Raw genomic sequence first — 19,557 nt, forward strand, 5'->3', positions numbered from 1 at the left:
CTAATAACAAAACTTTAATGTTATGAATTTTTGCACCAGTCGCTTGAGCTCATTAAACTATATTTTGACGAGTTTAAAATTGCAGTGCCTCAAGCTGCTATTCTGGGGCCCTTGTTATTTATTATCTACACTTCTGATATACTTAAGTCTTTCAAATATTGCAAATAAGAAACTTTTGCAGATGACACTCATTTTCAGTATCAGGATTATTTGAATGCATCTTATTTATTGAGTCGGGATAGAAATGTTCTCGTTTGAACATAAACTTTACTCTTTAAAATCTAATATGATATTTAGTCCTAAGAAAGATTTTCATAAAATCAATAATATGGTTTTTAACCTGGATCGTGTGTTTTGTACTACTAAGGTAAAGAATTTGGGTGTGTATTGTTTTGGATAGTAGTTTTGAGATTTCGTAAATATATAAGATTATTAATTCAAAAGTAATTTTATCATTAAAAATTTAATACAATAATCATCGTATTCGTAATTTTTAAGTTCGCAGAAGGCTTTTTGGTCCTGTCCAATTTAAATTATTGTGCTTTTATTTATGGTCTATGCTCTTATGATCGTCATTCATTAAGATCGAATACAAAATACCTAGTCACAGATAATATTTGGTTTACTAAAATATTATCACATTTCTCATACTTCTAAAGAAATTAAATAATCGAGGATGGACTGACAACAACTTTTTATTAAGGATTCTAGCGAACTCGTCAGACTCTAAATCTAAATTTATAACTGGCTTCAATATTCTATTATTACTATTTGGAACCAACAAAAACAATTAAAAAGTATATGGACACTTTGTGAAATAATAATTTTTTGCGTCAAATTCACATGCATTTATATAACTTACCTTTGGAACTTTCAGCAGCCCTTATTTTCATTCAGACTGTGTAAAGAGCTATTAAAATATACTATACTCTATTTCAGAAATGTATAGAGCAATAAAACCTCATTAGGTATGCAAAAGTGGTACCCGGTGATCCACCAATATTTTATGCCACTATCTTAGTTGGGTATTAGTTTCAATGTAAAATTCTTTCTTTTCGTCGAGTGCAGGTAGTGCCACCCGGTTTTGGGTCAATTTATGAGTTTTGCCCATTGTTATCCACTGATAAACATTGAAAACGATTCGCCAAAGGGGTGCAACTGGGATTTGTTTTTTTATGAGACTTAATATATCTTATATAATGTTACCTTACGATTTTTACCTGTCCCTCTTTTTGCATGCTACAACGAGTTAAAAGGTATCTCTTTAGAAATAAAGGCATTTAATCCATGAAAATTAAATTAAAAGTACCTATAGTAATAGCAGGTATAATACTTATAATAAATATTTATTATACTTATAATAATTAATTATACTTATAATAAATATTATAAGTACCTACGCCTATGAGCGACCACGAAATTTAGCCAAACAGGACGGAAATTCCCAGTTTATTACTCTATACATTTCTGAAACAGAGTATAACTGAAATCAAGAGATCATAATTAAGATAATGACAGTTTTCTTACAGGAGTGCCTGTAAGAAATAAAATAATTTGTCTCTTATTGCCAACTGAAAATCTTGAGTTCTACTAGTTAAAATATTCTAATTATCTAATATATAATAAATGTTTGTAAATGGAAACACTTGGAACCAAACCATCGAAATGTCATTTCTCTTGACTTTTCTTAAGAGACGTCTACCATGGCCCTTCAGATATCAGCTTTTTAACCCGGTGTTAATGACCATACCCATGAAAAAAAAAAATTAACAAAAAAAAAGCTCATCAAGCCCGATGCGTATAATCGTATCACATAGATTAATTACCGACGATTTACCATCAGACGGTAGAAGATGGAGAAGAATAAAAACGCTGTCAGTGGATGATCGTTCAGGGGGGGTTTTTTGATGAGCGCTAACAGCCGCTTGATTGATGTTAAGACACGCCCCCGGCGTTAAGATTCGAACCACGCCCGAACCATAATAGTATAACAAATATCGCTATTAATTACATCTTTTGTTGTTTAACGGAATAATTGCGGAATAATATTTTAAACACTTTCAACATTAAATCGGGTGGTCATTACCGATCTGCATAACAGCCATAAGTCACACTCTAAATAACTCTAAAGTCACAGATGATAAGCACCTTGAGCATAAGGTCCATATGACCCCTAGAGCTCTATACAAAAACTATTGTGGTAATCGGGTAATCTGGATAACGGCAAGAAGTCAGACCCTAAATGATTATATAGTCACAGATGATAAACACTTCAAGCAGAAGCACCATATGACCTCTAAAACTGCTTACATAAAAAAGGGAGCTCAAATATCAATGACCTGGTCAATTAATTTGTCAACGATGTTAAAAATTGATAAGCCACGAAATTAGAGAGCAAGTGTACATAGGGTTATACAAAAGAGCTATCAAAGGGAACGTATGGAATCAATATAAAATTATAATAATTGATATTTTAAGCAAGATTCGAGTGGACATAGAATATATAGATATAAATAACAAAAATTCAAAAAACTAAGAAGGCCCTTTTAACCGAACAAAATATCAAGTTGTATTTAATAAGATAGTTTTTGAGACTGAAATAAAAAGAGCATTTGAAACCTTGACATACGGATTTAGTCTTATTTAGATAATAGAATCCAACGTGCTATGTTTAAAAATCATGTGTCTGAATATGTTGATGTAAACGAACTACTGGTTTCGTTTACCAGGTTTATTAATCTTTTAAATGTTTTAATTTTATTTCTAGATTTTAGGAATATATTGTCTAAGTTGGAATTTGAAATTTATATTCTTAGGCAAAAACGGAGACCTAAAAGAATCTTCCAAAACCACTTTCCTTTTTTTTATATAAGAAAAAAATAAATGAATTTACTGATTTCGTGCCTTATAGGCTCACCGTCAGAGTGCGCCATTCAAAATTTCCTTTCTCGCCATTAAACATTTATATATATGTTAATTAATTCAGACTAGAAAAAACCTCCCATAATCAACGATTCTTATCGGTTTCGTGTTTTTTACCATCATCAGACCCTTATTTTCTCTTCTTGTTTCAGTTGTACGAGATCAACGACGATCCAAAACGGAAGGAGTTCCTGGACGATCTGTTCTCTTTTATGCAAAAACGAGGTAAGTGCAAAAATTTCATCATAAAAGCGTCTTTTCTTTTGGTACCTGATGTAAAATCAATTAAAAAGTAGGTACCCACCGGCTACGGATATTAGGTACTATTTACCGTCCATATACTGGATTTAAAGAGAATATTTGATTTAATCTTCTTGGAAGATGGTCGTTTACCCCCTGTAGCTGCGGTGACGTCTTAAATATGGGAGTTTTCGCGTTAGTTTTTACGGTACGACCACTTCGGGGCCTAATTAATGATTTTTGACTGTATTTTTGAGTAAAGTTTTGAGGTGTTTGTTGTATGTACTCAGTCTAATTAAGGCCAAAAATTTATTGAAAAAAAAACATTATTTTTATTATAATGGAATGAAATGAACGAAATTGATGTAAAACTAGCAAAATGCGTTAAAAAATTACATAAAAAATGATTTTTGGTCCATTTTTTAACATAAAAATCCACCATAGTCTCAAGTTTCATAGGCAATCATATAAGTGGTACTATTACGTAAAAAGTAAATTTTCTAAAAAAATTAAGACTGTTACTGAAACATGAAATGCGTCAAAAAATTTGAGAAAACTTGACATATTTTTTCGAAAAAAGAATTTTTTTGGGTTTTTTGTACATAATTCAAAAAACGCTGAAATAGGTGTTTCATCATTTTTACTAAACAATGTTCATAAAAAATATTAAAAATTTTAACTTTCCTGGTTTTTTACTCTTTCAAACACGGAGGCATTTTTTTAAGAAAATACTATTTTCATAAAAAAAAATCATTTTTATCATCTACCTGTACATTTTTCAAAAAACGCTGAAATATGCGTTTAATAACTTTTATTATGTAATCATCATACAAAATTTCACAAGTCTAACTTTCTTGGTTTTTAAGTTATGACTCCTTGAAACACGGAGAAGATTTTTTAAAAAAATATCATTTTCTCAAGAAAACAACAGTTTTTTCGTCTCCATGTACATTTTTCAAAAAATGCTGATATAGGTATTTAATCGTTTTTATGGAACAATATTTGTACAAAATTTAACTTTATTAGTTTTTGAGCTTAGGAAAATATCATTTTCTCACAAGAAATACATTTTTTTCGTCTTCCTGTATATTTTTTAAAAAACCCTGAAATAGGTGTCGAATCATTTTTATTGAGCAATATTTATACAAAATTTCAAAAATCTGACTTTCTTGGTTTTTGAGCTATGGACACCTTTTGACGTACGGACGAGTTTTATAAAAAATCATATAAATGGATTCAAAATTAATTTTAAAGACATAAACTAAAATTGCAAATTTTTACAAAAATACGAAAGAAAAATCAATTTTTGGGATTAAGAGATTTTTTTTATTCGACGTCGCGTCTTTTAGCAGCTATCATGAAATTAATTTTTTCTAATAATCATTGTGTATTACATCATTAATTTAAATAGATTTTTTTATTAATTAATTTTTTCTACCTTATAATTACATATTTCAAATTTTTAAAGTGAAACTGTGTAAAAAAAATTATTTTAAAGGCATAAAGATTAAATAGCAAATTTTGTTAAAAATACGTAAATAAATTTTAAAAATTGTATTTTTTTGCAACAATACGAAAGGAAAATATTTTTTTTTTTATTAAAAATTCTGAGATTTTTTATTCGACGTCTCGTCTTTTAGCAACCATCATCAAATTTATTTTTTCTCTCAGTTATGTATTTAAATAAATTTTTTGTTAATTAATTTTTTTCATTTTATCATTGCATACTTCAAATTTTTGAATTGAAAATCTGTAAAAAAAATTATTTTAAAGGCATAAACATAAAATTGCAAGTTTTTTTTTAAAGACGTAAATAAGTTTCAAAAATTGCAATTTTTTTTTTTAAATACGGAAGGAAATTTTATTCAATATTTTTTTGATTTTTACTGGACGTTTCGTATTTTAAAAGCAATCATCAACTTTCTTTTTTTTAAGAACCCTGCAGCGAAGATATACTTTTTTCTTTTCTTCTTATATATAAATATATAATTTAAATTAGAAATATAAAGAAAATAATTAAAAAAAAATAAAGACACATTGTAAACAAGATGTGACGTCCCAAGACCCCGTGCAACAGTTATTAAACAGAATCTGTCACTTTATTTATTTAATTTTAATAAAAGTCTCGCAAATTATTGGAGAAAATAAACTACTTTTATAAAAATATTATATAGAATATATGAAACTTGAAATGCATCAAAAAAATCAACTTTCAGCTCATTTTTTCGACTTGTAAAACCACCTTAGTCGCAAGTTTGATAGGCAAATGTACTTAAATGATTTTTTTGTATTATACTTGTAGGTAAAAAGTACGTATTTCTTATATACAAGGTGTCTACTTTAAAAACCGCCAAACCTTAAGAGGTGATTAAACAAATCATTTGCAACAAAAAAGTCATATAACATTTTTTCGAAAAGTTGTTAGTTCTTCTGGTATTTAACATTTTTTATTTTTATCAAATTTCTTTGTTCTTTTCATATAAACAAGAATATCTCCGTTATTCTTACCACCACATAAAATTTAGATATACCATTTGAAAGAGAATTATATTTGCTATAAGATGGATGTATTTAAGTGTTTGAGTAATTATTTACACCGGGTGTTATCAGAAGTTAAATGTAACATTTGGGAAATGTGTAAAATTAGTGGTATCTTCTTCATTGTCGTTTTTCTAAAATTTGGTAAATAGGGACATGTTTTATTTCATCAAAAACTACTGCATTTAATATGCCTTCCAATGATATACCTACTTTTGTGATAGCTATTTGTTTTCGCAGCAATATCATGGGCAAAAGAAAGAAAACCACAAAAATTGAAAATTTTCAAATTTTATATTTCTTGATTCACCAAAAATTAAAAAATCAAAATTTCATTCAACAAACCTAAAATTATAACAATTGTCAACAACAAACTGTCTTCTTATCTATTTCTACATTCTCTTTTATCTTATTTATATCATTCATATTATACTCATCTCTCTTATTCTACAACTATCTTCTTTCTAACAAAATGTCTTCCCTCTTGTTCAATACATTTGATGCATCTTCTTCTGACACTATCAACAACGCGTTTTTGTCGCATTTCATTTCAACACACACTAATTCGATTAAATAGTTCATCTCGAGTATTAATGTTAATACTATAAACATTAGATTTTAATGTGCCCCAGACATAAAAGTCAAGGGGCGTAAGGTCAGGGCTTCTGGGCGGCCATCTTCCGATCCATTTCCCTAAAGCGTTGGTTCAAGGAATTTTGCACAATTCTTCCATTCTGCATGGGCTGGGCATCCGTCCATTTGAAACCAAAGTTCTGTCTAGCGGCTAAGGGGATTTCTTCCAGAAAGTCAACAAGGTCATTATTTAATAAATTTAAAAACTCATTGGAATTGAGCTGATCAGGAAGTATTATAGTCCCGAAAAGGCGGCCTCTCATTAATCCTATCCATACGTTGACCCTTCTCTCATGCCGAAAATGTGAAACAACAGTCACATGAGGGTTTTCTGTATACTATATATGGTTATTTATTAAATTCATTATTCCGGCTTGTTGCTTCATCTGTCCAAAATATTTGATCTGTTCCCCACTCTTGCAACTTATTCAAGTACCACCTACAGAATTGAAGCCTCACCTCACCATCCACTGGCAATAAATCCTGGACTTTTTTCAAATGAAACGGATGCAAATTATTTTTTTTAAGAATTTTATGTACAGTGGAATGGTGAATCCATAATGCAGCACCAAAGCGGCGAGTACTTCTAGATCTATCTTCTGTAACAGCTCTCATAATCGTAGGTTCTTGTCTCCAGTGTTGACCATTTTGACCACCTTCTCTAATCCGCAAACCTCGAAAGGAACCAGTTTCCCCACAGCGTCTGAACACTTCTGCAAATGTACTTCTATGGGGTTGCCGTCTATTAGGAAAACGAAGCGCATACTCCCTTGCTGCCTCCCGCGAGTTTCCATTTGTGACACCGTAAATCAATAAGATGTCCCGATTTTCAATGTTTGTGAAACTAGGCATTATTTTTTTAAGCACGTTTAAATCAAATTACTTATTTAACTACTTTAAGTCGAAGTGAAAACTTAATGACAGTTCTTGTCAAATTGTATATATCTATCTATGCTTTTGTTTTAAAATCAAGTAATACATGGTTTATGAATTTCTTTCTTTTGCGGATTCATTGCCATTTACAAAAGAAGGAAAACCTGCATTTTTTCTTAAAGAATGAATATTGCGATATGTTATTTGTTTACGGCTTCTCTTGCAAATTTGTGAAGTTGTTGTGTTAGGGAAGATAGATCTACAAGTACTCACCGCATTGGTGCCCAAAAGATCAAGAAAAATAAAATTTGAAAATTTTCAATTTTTGTGGTTTTCTTTCTGTTGCCAAATCACAAAAGTAGGTATATCATTGGAAGGCATATTAAATGCAGTAGTTTTTGCTGAAAAAAAATATGTCCCTATTTACCAAATTTTAGAAAAACGATAACGAAGAAGATGCCACTAATTTTAACTAATTTCCCAAATGTTACATTTAACTTATATAACACCCTGTATAAAAAGTTGCTTAAAAACTTAAATATACCCATCTTATAGCAAATTTAATTCTCTTTCAGATGGTATATCTACATTTTATGTGGTGGTAAGAATAACGAAGATATTCTTGTTTATATGAAATAAACAAAGAAATTTAATAAAATCAAAAAATGTTAAATACCAGAAGAACTAACAACTTTTAGAAAAAATGTTATACGACTTTTTTGTTGCAAATGACTTGTATAATCATCTCTTAAAGTTTGGCGGTTTTTATAGTAGACACCCTGTATAGTACGTACAAAAGGTACTTTTACGTGAAAAGTAAATTTTTCAAGAAAATGGAGACCGTGACTAAAACACGAAATGCATCAACAAATTGGAAGAAAAATCGACTTTTAGTCTTTTTAATATAAATATTTTTTAATATAAAAATCCACCTTATGGCAATTGTACACACACCGTCAATTATTGAACTATTAAAACGGAATCATAGTCAGAGTATCCTCTTGTACATTCTCGATTAAAGCGACATTTTGGTTTTTATATAATACTTTCCTGGAATATCTTTTACGAATTTTATCTTTATATCCACCAGTAAAATCCCATAAACAATCTCTGCTTTTCACGAATTTAATGAACGTCACAGTATTATAGTTAAATATTCAAACACACTCGTTTATTGTCAGTTGTAGGTACCAAACCTAATTTGAAATTGCCCAACTATTGAAAATCATATAAATTCATGTAAATATTTGCAATAAGTGTTCAAGACCAAACTTAGCATCTGAAGTCTAGCCTTAAAAAAATTGATTTTTTAATCATAATGGGTAATAAGCCTTAAAAATACCGTCAATTTGGAGAAAACAATGTATTCATTTATATTAAGTAAACGGACTTTTGTGTCATGTCCATTTAAATTAAGTATGCAAAAAAAAATTGATTTTTTGCTCGTGCTCTTCAACTGCTTGAAAAAAAAAATAATTTTTTCTTTTATTTCTTATTTAAATTGAAGATGCAAAAATCTTTAAAATTACATTTATTTATTTAATATTAAGATGACACTGTTTGAGGAACATCATCAGACAGAAATTAAAAATCCTGATTATTAATATCTAAAAAAAGACTTACATGATATTATCTACTTACCTTTAATTTAAAATAAGGTTTTAAAAATACTGACAGTTTAGAGAAAGCAATGTATTCATTTATATTAACTAAACGGACTTTTGGGTCATGTCCATTTAAATTATGCATTTGCAAGTTACTCCTGTGATTTAAAATATTTTTTTTTCGTAGGCACTTATTTAATGCTTATGTAAATAAAAGGAATTTTAAGAATCATATCCGTTTTAATTATGCATTTGCAAATTCAAGTATATTTAAAGGCAAAAGTTTTTAGGGTTTATACTTAAATAATAGGGTTTCTTTTAAACAGTTTTCTCTTAAGAGTCAAGGCTCCATTTAGGCAGTTAATTTAAAATTCAAATTAGGCAATTGAATTTACGTTAAATTAAATTATTTCGGTAAATTTCAAAAAAGGCAAACAAAATCAAGGCGTTTTCAAGCAGTTAAAGTTAATATTGCTCAATTTGATCGTTTATTTCCATATTTTCTTATCCTAATTCAATAATTCATAAAAAATCTCCTCTTACTAAAACTCCCCCAGCTAATATTCAATAAGGACAAATCTGCTTAAAAGATGTTTTCCAAGTACCTGCCCTTATTCAAAGGGTCGCATCGGGTCACCCAACAATGAAATCGACAAAACCCATTTATTTCGGTATCATTTTTACCGGATTATGTCCGTTTTGATAAATGGTTTTATTGCCTCGTACCACGAAAATAATTTTCGAAAAATAACGTTCTGCGAACCATCTCTCTTATTTTTATTTTTATTTTTTTTTTAGTGAGGGACATTCGGGCGGCAGATTGAACCTTTTTTCAACCTTATTTAACCGAATATTTATGGAAATTATAGCGAATTAATTATAATAAAATAAATGTCCTTGGCGCCGGTCTTTTTCCCATCAAATTAAGTCAAATAACTGCCAAATTAACCCAAGTCAAACGAGACTGTTAAGTCACACAATTTTTTTTTTGCTCAGTCACCCCGACTTTTGTATTTTATTTTTTTTTTAAACCGGTAGCAATAAGGGCCCTATTATCCCCCTAATTCAATAACAACTTAATGAAAGGTCCGAGAGGTTTTGATATGGGATGAAGAAGAACAAGAAGATGATCGCAGTAATTTTGTGGCAACACGAGGTTTAAGCTACCGAAACGCATGTTTATCTCAAAATCTTTCCGGAATGATTTATTCGTATTTAAACGGTCTGAAATTATTTTAATTTTTTCAGGGGTTTTTTTTGGTCTCTTTTGCAAAGCGGTTTAGTAGTGGCTTGTTATTATGGTTTTAGGATGGATTGTGGAGTGAATAAATATGAAATTGGGGGAAAAATGGTCTGTTTGTCCAGTGGAACTCTATGGAGGAACTTTACAAGATGATTCTTCAACAAAAAATAAGAATTTTTTTTATATGAATGTATGTCCTAAACGTCTTATTTCCGGACCAACAGGGTGTTAAAAAATAAACTTTTTTTTTTATAAACTTGCTACTAATGTCGATATATTTTTTTTTAATTTGCATATTTGTTTTATGCATCAGGGGGCATTTTTGACGTACAAGAAAAAAAATTAAGAGTGGCATCCGTAAGGGGTTTATCATAAGTATTGTTCAATAAAAAACAGTGCACCACTGTATTATTCCAAAAAATAAATGAAATTTTTTAAATCCTTCTTAAGTTTTGAACAAATTTGTATTCACAATTTTTTTTCGATTCACTGTTTTTGCATAAATTAATAGGAACCATTTTTGTAATGGTCAAATTAATAATATTTACCTAACAATAGTTATTAAAATAATTTTGCTTTAATTTATTATGTTCAAATTAATTTTATCTTCTTGGACAATCAATGCAATATTTCAGCATTTTATAGGATAACTGGGAGAAAAAGCAAACCGATATTAAAAATGCGATATCTCGGCTAATTTAAGAGATACGATCTTGAGGAAAGTCGGATTGAATTTGGAAAGACAAAACGAAGTTAAAACCGTTGAATTTTTCTCGATAGTACTTATAGAAGCCGAGATATTGACCTTCAAAGTTTGAGATTTTTTATTTTTCGGGTATCGAATTTTTTCACCAAAAATTGATTTTTTTCGAAATCAAACTAACTATACTAGTGGCTTGCTTGCATCACGTACATGACAAAAACACCGGGTTATAACGGGATTCGAGCAGAACCAAGAGAATGAAAGCACTTTGACAATTCGGAAAAAGTCATTTTTCGACTTAGTTTCTGAACCCAAAAATGTGCTCTAAAAATGCGATATCTTGGCTAATATGAGAGCTACGACCTTGCGGATGGTCTCGTTGGATTTGGAAAAATAAAACTAAGTTAGAACCGTTGGATTTTTCTGGATAGTGGTCATAGAAACTCAGATATCAACCTCCAAATTTTGAAATTTTTTATTTTTCGGGAATTTTTTCACCAAAATTAAATTTTTGTCGAAAACGAACAGATTTTTAGTTATGAGTTTTTTTTTGAGCCAGATAGGCTAGACTTTTAAGAAAATCGTTTTTCCTTCGAAAATATTTTTTTGGGTATAGTTAGCCGTTTCCATTAATAAATGAAAGAGCAGATAATAGATAAAATGAAGAGGTTCTTCAGTAAAGACATTTTATTTTTAAACCCATTTAGTATCACTAAATAAAATAATATAGGTTGCATGCATAGTAAAGCCAAAAATCATCTTCAAAAATCTTCAATAAACTAGCAATTTATTATATAAAACGGATGCTAATATAACGGGTGAAACAATTGTGTCCAATAAGTAAATGCGAGTCACATCCATTTAAGTTATGCACAATAAAGCGTTTTAAATTCTATTTTAAAACTCGACGTCTTGAAATGTGTGGCAGACGGTAAATAAATGCAAAGTCAACACTCGGCCAAGGCCCGTAAACTCTCTTCGCCAAGGTAAAGTCTGCAGCTGCACCTGTGCCCAATTAGAACGAAAGTTGTTACACATTTTTGCGAAAACCACTCGCCATTCGCGTAATTAATTAATTAATTAATTAATAAAAAAAAATTGAAAACAAATATTTGATGCGTTAATTAATTAGTTTCTTAGGACCCATTGGGGAGGTCTTTAATTAATTTAGGGCGATCAAGTATACACTTATTTTATAAATTATTTTAATTTTAAACACAAAAATTATCTCGTTAGCACTTATGAAAACAAGTTAAATTTATTAATTAATGAGGCAAATTTATAATTCATTTAAAAAACATAAAAACTAATTTTTTGATATTGGTAGGTTCAGATTTGATATTTTAATAAAAAAAATTTACAAAATGTTGACACAATATAGTCATGTTAATTGAGATCATCCAATATCGATAAAGAAGCAATTGCTTTCAAGAGTTTGATAAATCGCGTATAAAATCAAGCACTTCTTACCGCAAATCTTATTTTACCATTTATTATCTCTGTATAAAATTTTTTTAATGAGGGTTGTTTCCGACTATTCTAACGACAGATTTATCGATTCTAAAAATTAATTAACTTTTCCAACCTTTCAGGTACTTAAAGTTGTATTTTAAATTGATTTTTGAAATTTAATTCATTATATCAAACTTATTTTTTCCAGGAATTTGAGGTAAGTTTTATTTTATTATTGGCGTTTAAATTCAGTCCTTCCAGTCAATGTTTTTAATGTAATTTTTTTATTCCATTCTCTTGGAGCTATTATTCTTCAGGCATTAACCTTCATTGTCAATTTTATTTTAGGCATTTTAAAATGTGTCTCTTTAATTTTATTTAAGTCGAGTCAGTTGGATTCATAGTTTATTTCTTCCAGGTGTTCCATTTCATTTTCTATTTTATTCCATTTAATTATTAAAAAATTTCTTCCAGGCATTTGAGGTCGTTTTTAATATAAAACTGCTCGTACGTATCCAATTAATTTTTTTTTAAATTTTACTTTTTGATTGTGAGGGCTTTGTTAAATTTCTAGAAAAAAATCACCATTTTCAAAATTTTAATTTTTCTCAATATTGTGTCATTTTACTTTGAAATGCTCAAATGGTTGTTTAATTAAATTGTCCAGGGAAGCTGCATACAATTTTTTACATTTTATGATGAGCGTATTTTTGAGTTATGAGGGCCTGGTCAAATTTTTAGAAAAAAAAATCACCAGTTTCAAAATTCTCATTTTTCTCAACTCTGTGTAATTTTTTTTAATACGCAAATTGCTGTTTAATTAAATTGTCCATGGAACCTGTACCCATTTTTTTTACTTTATTTTTACATTAATTTTTAGGAAAAAAAACTACCATTTTCAAAATTTTCATTTACTTCAATATTTTGTCATTTTACTTTGAAATGCTTGAATGGTTGTTTAATTAAATTGTCCAGGAAAACTGCATACATGTTTTTTTAAATTTATGATTAGCGTATTTTTGAGTTATGAGGGCCTTGTCAAATTTTTAGAAAAAAAATCACCAGTTTCAAAATTCTAATTTTTTTCAACTCTGTGTAATTTTTTTTTAATTCTCATAGTGCTGTTTAATTAAATTGTCCATGGAACCTGTACCCAATTTTTTACTTTATTTTTACGTGATTTTTAGAAAAAAAATCACCATTTTCAAAATTGTAATTTTTTCCAACATTGTGTCATTTTACTTTGAAATGCTCAAATTGTTGTTTAATTAAATTGTCCAGGGAAGCTATATACAATTTTTTAAATTTTATGATTAGCGTATTTTTGAGTTATGAGGGTCTTGTCAAATTAAAAAAAAAATCACCAGTTTCAAAATTCTCATTTTTTTCAACTCTGTGTAATTTTTTTTTAATACTCAAATTGCTGTTTAATTAAGTTGTCCATGGAACCTGTACCCAATTTATTTACGTGATATTTAGAAAAAAAATCACCATTTTCAAAATTTTAATTTTCCTGAATATTTTGTCATTTTGTTTTGAAATGCTCAAATTGTTGTTTAATTAAATTATCCCGGGAAGCTGCATACAATTTTTTACATTTTATGCTTAGCGTATTTTTGAGTTATGAGGGCCTTGTCAAATTTAAAAAAAAATCACCAGTTTCAAAATTCTCATTTTTTTCAACTCTGTGCAATTTTTTTTTTAATTCTCATATTGCTGTTTAATTAAATTGTCCATGGAACCTGTACCCAATTTTTTTTACTTTATTTTTACGAGATTTTTAGAAAAAAAAATCACCATTTTCAAAATTGTAATTTTTCCCAACATTGTGTAATTTTACTTTGAAATGTTCAAATTGTTGTTTAATTAAATTGTCCTGGAAAGCCGCATACAATTTTTTTAATTTTGTGATTAGCGTATTTTTGAGTTATGAGGGCCTTGTCAAATTTCTGTAAAAAAATCACCATTTTCAAAATTTTAATTTTTCTCAATATTGTGGTCATTTTATTTTGAAATGCTCAAATTATTATTTAATTAAATTGTCCAGGGAAGCTGTATACAGTTTTCTAAATTCTAATAACGTATTTTTAAGATATGAGTGAATAATATATCCTTAATGTCCTTAAAATCCTTAAAAAAAAATCACCACTTTCAAAATTACAATTTACAATGCGTGATTATCGACGCATTTAAATGGAATTTTTGTCCACTTTTTAGGCATTTGAAATGCTTTTTTTAAGCTTCACCTGCCTGGAATATGAACAATAAAATATTCACATTTTTAGCAGACAGACTTCTTCTTTGTCTTCAGTTCTTAGTTTAACAATAAGTGCCAATAAAGAAATTTAGAGTCAATAAAGAAATTTGTTGATTTTTCTTAAAGCTAAATTTTTATGAAAAAATCCTGGAAAACCGATAAAATTCTCCCAGAAATAAAAGGATCATTTGTCCATTTTCCAGGTGGTTGAAGTGTTTTTTTTAACTACTAGTGCCTTAAATATAAACAAAATTTCATCTATTTCTAAAATCAGTACAGGTAATTGCAGTTTTCCTCTTTTTTTTTAAACTTTAACTGCCTGGAAAAATCGCAAAAAAATTCTTAAAATAAAAATTTTCTTAATTTTCCAAATTGTTTACTCTCGATAAGAATTTTACATATTTTTGACAGATTTTTATTTTATCGTCCAAGCAGGTTCTTTTTAGCTTCAACTGTTTGGACAAACGTTTAAAAACTTCTATAATAAAAAAGAGGATCATTGATGAATTTCAACAATTTCCCAAGTGCTTAAAATGTTTTTTTTGACAGCAACTGCCTGGAATATAGACGAGATTTTCCAGATTTTTGCAGACACTTCTTTAGCAGCTTGAACTGCCTGGAAAATAGGTACATTTTTCCAAATAAAAGGAACTATATTTCCTACTGCCTTTTTTCCAGCTTGAACTGCCTAGAAAATAGGTACATTTTTCCAAATAAAAGGAACTATATTTCCTAGTGTAACGAAGTTACAAGATTTTGTCTTTATTTTATAGTAATAAAGGTAAGCCCAGGCAGTATTTTATAAGAAAACTTAGATAATTTTGCTTCGTTAACATTTTATAATTTACATAACGAAAAGATACATTTTAAGCTTTACCTGTGAGTCATGAGGGGTTTATAATTGTAAACATACATAAAGAAACCAACTTAAAGAGGTTCCTAGCCTGATAGTATCCTGGAAAGGTTTGATTTCTTATAGGTTATGCCTAGTTCTCCGTTGACTATGTTGTAGTCTCTGGCCTTATTGTTCTCAGCCCTGGTTATTGTTAGGATAATTGTTAGGTTCCGAGGATGTTCGTGAGTCGTCGGCATCCAAATTCCTGCGATGGGTATAAAAAGGTTCCAGGTCCACCAAGGTGTCACATTCGTCGCAGTAAGGTCGTACCATACCTTTCGAGCGAAGTACCAGTAATTTTTCCATATTTCAATACCGTTAAATTTTCAATATTTACGTTTAATTTTGTCTTGACGTTGAGAGTGTGAATTGGGTTAGGTAAGAGCCACCTGTTGACAGTTGACCGGCGTATTAAGATCTTTATCGAATCCGTTACTATTGATATCGTTCCGTCCCGTTCCGTTTTATTTAATTTTGAAACTGTTGTTTGGGCCCATCTTTCTTCGTGTTTTGTAGGACAGGCAGCAGCGCGTTTTTGTTAAATTACTATCTGGACACTATCTTTCTTCGTGTTTTGTAGGGCAGGCAGTAGCCGCGTTTATTAAGTATTACTTGTCTTCTCAAAGTGGTGAAAGACAAGTAATAACCGAGTCCATAATAATGTAATTACTATCCGTATAGCAACAGAGCAGAGGTAAATGTTGACCGATTGATTGAGATTGCTTCGCTTGATTGGTGTTGTCATCCGTAACCGCTTGTACAAAACATCATAACCCCGTCCCTTAAATCATACTATTTTGCGTCAATAATAGAGTTTCGAATTTTCCGGTACATTTTCCCAAATAACTGCCTGTGCTTAATCATAGAAAATGGTAATGGGGATTTTTAGATTTTAAAGACACTTTTGTTCATTTAGTTTTAAGCAACCAAACCTGTTACTTATTAGTATTTGTAATAATAAAGATTAAGAGCAATAAGATCTCATTATAACCAGACAGTCTACTTTCAATCTCTACATGGTTTTTCCACTGTCTAAAGGTTTACCCGAGAGGCTAGAGGGGACTATAAGCTCCTCTAATTACTTACAGTGGCGCCTGAGGCATTTTGTCAACTTTTTCTCCTATAACTGTACAAAGAAATAGTGAGGGGGGTTGACGGATACCCTGCGACGTCAAAGATTGGAAACGCTACACTAGATAGTTAAAGAAAATAATAAAAACGATATTTTTTTTTAATATCCTCATATCTATACTAAACTTTAACCCTCGACAATATCAAGTTTTTTACAGAAATAGAGACGTACACACCCTATTTAAGTCCCTTTAATGCCTCCGTAGTTGTCAACCCTCTGGTTTGATATGGGGCACGTGTAAATTGAAATTTCGACAAAGGTTCTTTTTTTTAAAGGGAGGTTTTTGCATACGTGGGATATTTCCTTTTAAGGCGAAGTTTAAATTCGAATTTTCCGAAGGAATTCTGGAAAACTAACATTTTCTCCACTAGCACGTACTTTTTGCTTAAAAAATTCTACACGTACGCCACTGTTCCCCCCCAATCATTTCCAAGAAGTTCAAACAACTGCCCCAGCATTTTAATAAATTTAATAACCGCACGATTTCCCCGGCACAGTCACGATGATATAATTAGGACAATTTAAAGCCGTTGTTGCGCATTTTGATGTGCGTAATTGTTATGCTTAAAATGGTAATAAAAACACCTTCGGGTTCTTTTTTCTTGTGCGGAACCTTATACTTTCACGTTATTATTTATTATTATATTAAAACTGCTAAGTTAATAGAACGGAAAGTGTGCATAACTTAAATGGATATGATACCTATTTATTTATATGCAGGGTGGAATATAACACACACGTGTGGCGAAAGTGAGACATTAGAAAAGGAGGTTGAGTGACGGGTTTACCAAGGGGAGAGAGAGAGAGAGAGGAGGGAGACTGCCAACATAAATAGAGCGGAAGTGTCCGCTAATTATAAAATTCGTATCATCAATCATGGATTTGGGTGACGTTTTCGAATGTCTCGGGATGTTTTGTTTTAAAAAAAAATTATATTTTAATTTGAGTTTTGCTATACAGTATGTTTGGCAACCAAACGACGTGAATCGAGAAAAGTGAGTTCAAATTCGACACTATAAACTAGAATTCATATTTTGGAAAAACTACTGAATTTAAAATTATGAGGCGTGTTGTATTTTATTAAGGAGAAATTGCTTTATAATTGTTGTTCAGGGTATAAAAGAGTCCAGGTGGAATCCCAAGAGACTTTTATTCACTTCACTTCTTTCGAGAAGAATCAATGTTCTTAAAAGCCATTGAATAAAATTTTATGAAACTATTTACGTTGTTTTAATTAGTAATGTAAAGGAATTGAAAACTACTTTCGCACAACGTTATATTCAACTGCCTGGAAGAAATAAAAAATTACTTTAAAAAACAGACTTTCCTCTAGAAAAACTTGATTATCTCAAAACCTACTACAGCTAAATTAATTATTTAAATTGCATTCTATTTAAAAAATATAGGTTTATAATTATTGTTTAAGGCTTAAAAGAGTCCAGGTTCTCAAAAACCACTAACCTTTAAATTATTAATTAATTGATTAAGTTTCTTTAAAATGCGACAATTGTATCTATTTAATTTATGCATAGTATTAAAACAAATATTAATTTTTATTTAATTTTTTGAAAGGAATTAAAAATAACCTTAATAATATTCACTTAAATTATGCATATTATTATGAGAAATAATTAAATTTTAAGGAATTGAGGTAGTGATAAGTGGAATTGCAGAAAAAATCTAATCAAAAAAGCTATTTTCAACTGCCTGGAATAAACAAAAAATTACTTTGCAAAACATACTTTCTTCCATAAAAACTCAATTTTCTTAAAAACTACTTAAGCTAAATTAATTACCTGAATTGCATTCTATTAAGGAAATATTGCTCTATAAATATTGTTTAGGGTCTAAACTATTTAAGAGAGAGCTGTCTGAGTTATCTGGCTCTAAGTCCTCAAAAAAGTTTCTTTCACTAAAATGTAATTTTCTTAAAAATCACTTAACTTAAAATCATTTATTTTGCACCTAAAAAGGTGATTATCGTATCCATTTAAGTTATGCATTGTAATAAAAAAATTGGAAACTTTATTCAATTCCTTGGAAGAAATAAAAAATAACAGCTCAATTTTATAAAATGTTGGTTCAAAAAAATGTCCAATTAAGTTATGCATATTATTAAAAAAAAATAAGTGATTTAAATATTAACAAGTGGAACTACAGAAAATTTCCAATCGAAAAAGCTTTATTCGGGTGTATGGACGAAATCCAAAAATCTTTTGAAAAACAGACTTTTCTGTAGAAAAACTCAGTTTTCTTAAAAACTACTAAAGCTAAATTAATTATCTGAAATGCATTCCATTAAGAAAATAGTGCTCTATAAATGTTATTTAAGGTGTAAATTAATTTAAGAAAAACTTTCTGGCTGCATCCCAAAAAACACTAAAGCTCAATTTTCTCAAAAAATCACTAACCTTAAAATCACTGGATAATTGATTAAATTTTTTACGGAAAAGGTCACAATGGTGTTTTCAGTTATGCATAGTATTAAAAGAAATGGATAATCTTATTCATTTTTTTTTTGGAAGAAAGTGTTAGTCTCAAAAAATTTTATGAATTAATTATGCATAAAGTGGTGACACGTATTTCGGTCCTAAGAGCATCACCAGACCTTAAAAAGGAAATACGACCCAATGGGTCACGTGATACGCACACATATTCCCATTTAAGTTATGCCTATTCATATGTAAGAGATTAAGTGTTAAACAGTTAACACTTGATAACGGTTGGAGATACATACCGACCGAAACATCGTGTTAAATTTAAAAATAAAGGCATTGCAAGTTTAAAGGTTTAGTTATTACTAAATCCCAATTTAATTTCAGGTACTTAAAACGAAAAATTTCAACTTTATTCTTCTAAGTTTCATGGGTTAAAAGTAATTTTTTAAATTTATTCTATATTCCAGTTTTTTTCTAAATAAAATTCAAAGATTTAAATTTATTTTAAGCTTCTTGCTGGTATTTTAGTAATTTTTAATTTTATTCCAGGCAGTTGAAATTATTTTAAGCCATATTCCAGGATTCTGGAGTAATTTTTAATTTTATGGCAAAATGAACCCGAAAAAC

General features: G+C 29.5%; 1 protein-coding gene across 7 annotated transcripts in view; it reads left to right on the forward strand.

Annotated features, from left to right (window-relative positions):
- LOC126734838 (protein dead ringer-like) overlaps nt 1-19,557 on the forward strand; it is a 235,509-nt gene that overhangs the window by 147,947 nt on the left and 68,005 nt on the right. For all 7 annotated transcript variants that reach the window (XM_050438607.1, XM_050438608.1, XM_050438610.1 and 4 more), the window contains one exon: nt 3,075-3,147. In XM_050438607.1, the coding sequence (XP_050294564.1) occupies nt 3,075-3,147 (73 nt within the window). The remainder of the gene's footprint in view (nt 1-3,074; nt 3,148-19,557) is intronic.

Source organism: Anthonomus grandis, chromosome 4 (assembly GCF_022605725.1).
Source record: "Anthonomus grandis grandis chromosome 4, icAntGran1.3, whole genome shotgun sequence".
Classification (NCBI taxonomy): Eukaryota; Metazoa; Arthropoda; class Insecta; order Coleoptera; family Curculionidae; genus Anthonomus; species Anthonomus grandis.